General features: G+C 46.1%; 1 protein-coding gene across 1 annotated transcript; it reads left to right on the forward strand.

Moving 5' to 3' along the window:
* Nucleotides 1-234: 234 nt before the first annotated feature.
* On the forward strand, nt 235-2,841 carry LOC128720695 (condensin complex subunit 2). The gene is made up of 5 exons (XM_053814386.1): nt 235-315; nt 475-597; nt 686-2,161; nt 2,232-2,393; nt 2,479-2,841. The coding sequence occupies exons 1-5, from the start codon at nt 235-237 to the stop codon at nt 2,839-2,841; spliced, it is 2,205 nt and encodes a 734-aa protein (XP_053670361.1).
* The last annotated feature ends 542 nt before the right edge of the window (nt 2,842-3,383 follow it).

Genomic DNA, 3,383 nt, shown 5'->3' on the forward strand with positions numbered 1-3,383 from the left:
ATGCTGTGCTAGTTGTGCAGCAACCCGGTAGAGGGCGCTCGGAACGCCAAGCCACTTACGCCGCTGTCACGTGTTGTTTGACAGTAGGTCATTTTGAAAGAGTATCAACCGTCACTACCGTCAAGAATCAAAGCGTCGCGTCGTTTGTTTACATTCTAGTGAAAACAGAGGGAATTGTTGCAATAATAATAGTGGTTTTAGCCGAAAGTTTAGTTTGATCATAAACCTAATCTAATGGCAATGTCTAGCAGCACGCCTTTGCGAAGGCTGGATACTTCGCGTGTCTTGCTTACACCTCTAACTGTACAACAACAGGTAAACAAACGCATCGAACTGTTCGGCGTCTGTTTAGGATGAATCTCTCGAAGTGATATGATCTTGTGTGGCAAAATAAATAAGCATATGTGAACATGTCCGCATGAACGATCAACACCTTTATAAATAGCAGCACCGGTTATTCATGTCTATTCCCAGGTTGCTAATGACGATGAAGCCGAGAGAAGGAATCGGCGATCAGAGGTTTTGCTGAACGATACCGCAAGCTCCATAGAAGATAATGAAAACATCAAGATGTGTCTGAAGCTGTACTCGGAAAACGTGAGTATGAGCCACGTGTGACAGAACGGTGTTCAGTTATCATTTAACAACTATTCTCATGCCTTCATCTGGTTTGTGTTTAATACAGAAAATGAGTAAAGAAAATGTCTGGTCGCTCACGATCATTGACAGCTTCGCCACGCTCATGTCGCGGCATTCGAAGACTCTGCAAAACTTTCAGGTAGCCGGATCAACTCTAGAAGCTTCGACAAAGGTTTACGGGTTGCGCGTGGATTCTGTTCACACGGACGTGATGCGCATGTGCTCAGAACTTACGCGTCAAACGGCTCGTGCCATGAACAATAATCCACCCGACCAAGACGAGGATGCGCACGATCAGACGGGTAACGATTCAATGGTGGGTGCAGATCATGAGACGAACAAGGAAAATAACCAGAACAAGGAACAGGCTAAAACGAAGAAAAAGCGTACACGTAAGGTGGTCAGCACGGTAACAAAAGTGAAAGAGTCGCTTAACGCATCGTTAGATACGAACCCGTTCATGGATCCGTTTTTCGCTAAGCTTAACTCGGTCGTGGGCGATGTTAACAGCTCGAGCCGGTTGATGCAGAATATTGTACCGACAAAAAATGCCGAGCTTCGGTTGGCCATGGACTACCCATTCTGGGACTCGTCAGAGTCACCCGACCTCGATTTAGATGCGCCGATGGAAACGTATGACAATACGCAATGTTGCACGCTTCGCGTTCTTCCCACCGGTCCCGATAACGTTCTGCACACGTTGCGCTCCGGTTACTTGATAACAGACGCCCCTGCCGAGGACGACGAAGACGATGAGGAGCCTCGTGGAAACAGGACACTTTTGGATCCGCATCTGGACGACGTGGAGGCGCGCGAACACGCCAGCGCGTTGATGAATCGATCCGCATTGGATGTGCACTTTGACATCAACGCCGAAGTGGAACCGGTACCCAGCGCGGACGCTTTCATACTCGATTATGACGCCCAGGACATCGATGGGAATGACGACTTTGCTGAGGATGACGTGATGGCGCTCGAACAGTGCAAGGGCCTGAGGCGCAAAACAGTCATGATCGAGGATATGCGACCGGTGGACACCACGAGTTCGCCGCTGGAATACTCCTACCGGCCACTCGACAACATTTCGCAGTTTTGGGCTGGGCCGGCGCACTGGAAGTTTAAACGATCGATGCGGCCACGCATGGCGATAAGCATCACCGATGCTACTTCCAGCAACACAGCATCCGCGATAGAGCGTCCTAGACGTCGTAGGAAACGATTCGAGCTGGAAACGCTAGATGACATTCTCAGTGTGTCTGAGAGCATGTTTCTTGAATACAATCCTAGCCGACCGATCAAGGGCATAACGCATCTGAAAAGTTTGATTTGTAAAAAGTGGGAAACAAAAAAGCTCAAACTGCCGACCGATTACAATATCGACCCGAAACGTTTCGAGGTTTTCAAGTACGCAAAGGGAATAAACGTGCCTGATCCTAAAGACATGGAAGCGACGAATCACGCCCCATCCGAAGAATACAACTGCGATACCGGTGATGATCAGACTTCGTTCAGCAATGACATCGTAAGTAGTAGGAATGGCTAGTGGTAGTCAAGGGTTGTGTATGTGATAATAAATATCCTTTTTCCTGCAGAACGATGGAGGAGATAATGATATGATGATGCACGAGGATGACGTATTTCAACCCACAGCAGATGAAAATGTGCACCTGGATCCTGCGGACAAGGACAAGACACTGAACAACTCGCTACAAATCGAATCGATCTCCAACGAGTACATGGGAGCACCGAACAAGGTACAGTATTTATAGCGTGAAACGAAAACTCCGAAGGGCGGTGTAATGGAACAGATTTGAAATTAATGCTGTCCACTTTGTATAGGTGAACAAAATCAACATAGCGTACGCCAAGACGGCTAAGGTGATCGACATGAAGCAGCTGAAGTACAATTGCTGGCGAGTGATTAGTGCGCATGTAAAGGCCGATGAAGGACCACGGCCGTCGCAGACCACCGACTCTCAACCGGACGTCACGCTGCCTCCACTGACGCAACCCGACGAAGCAAAGGTCACCTTTACCGCTCTTTACCGGAAGGTGCCGCAATTGCTGAGCAAGACGATGCGTGAAAACATCTCGAAATCTCTCGCTTTTTACGCCGTGCTGCATCTGGCAAACGAAAAGTCTCTTCTGCTTGAGCGGCAAGATGACTTGAAAGATTTTATGATAAGGAAAGCGGAAGAATAGTAGCGCAATTCTAGAAGAAAGACGATGAATCTTAGGTACGTGCGTAGGTAGGTGCGAATGTGAGTGTTCTGTTTTAGCTAGTTTAGTTTATTGAATTGCCGTAAGTCAGGCAGACTATTATAGTCTTTACTCAGCAAATCCCAGAAACGTACTTGGATTAAGATTTTATAAATTTTTTAAACGCGCAATTGCTCTGTAAAAATTATAATCCAGATAAGGTAAACGGTTGCATTTAGCTCAGATAGACACGTAGTTGCAGCAATGCAATTTTTTTATAAATAATTCATACTAGAAGCACAAATAGAACACAAAGTTGTAATCCAGAAATCGTTGTGAACTGTTTGAATTAAATTTACATTTGAATATTCACCGTTTTGAATAAAACTTGTGTTGTGTGAGCAACTGAAGCAGAGTGAAAGATATTGACTAAATCAGGTAAACGTACGCTTTGCTACCATTTGATAAGGCTTTGGTATCAGTTACAGCTCAACAAACAACAGTAGCGTTCACAAGTATCGAATGGAAAGGTTTTATATCAAACG

Source organism: Anopheles nili, chromosome 2, assembly GCF_943737925.1.
Source record: "Anopheles nili chromosome 2, idAnoNiliSN_F5_01, whole genome shotgun sequence".
Classification (NCBI taxonomy): domain Eukaryota; kingdom Metazoa; phylum Arthropoda; class Insecta; order Diptera; family Culicidae; genus Anopheles; species Anopheles nili.

Excerpts from the sequence above, each read along its gene's own strand:
- LOC128720695 (XM_053814386.1), top strand. The coding sequence starts at position 235 with ATGGCAATGTCTAGCAGCACGCCTTTGCGAAGGCTGGATACTTCGCGT. Across the intron at positions 316-474 it reads CTCTAACTGTACAACAACAG|GTTGCTAATGACGATGAAGC; the intron begins GTAAACAAACGC and ends GTCTATTCCCAG. Across the intron at positions 598-685 it reads TGAAGCTGTACTCGGAAAAC|AAAATGAGTAAAGAAAATGT; the intron begins GTGAGTATGAGC and ends TGTTTAATACAG.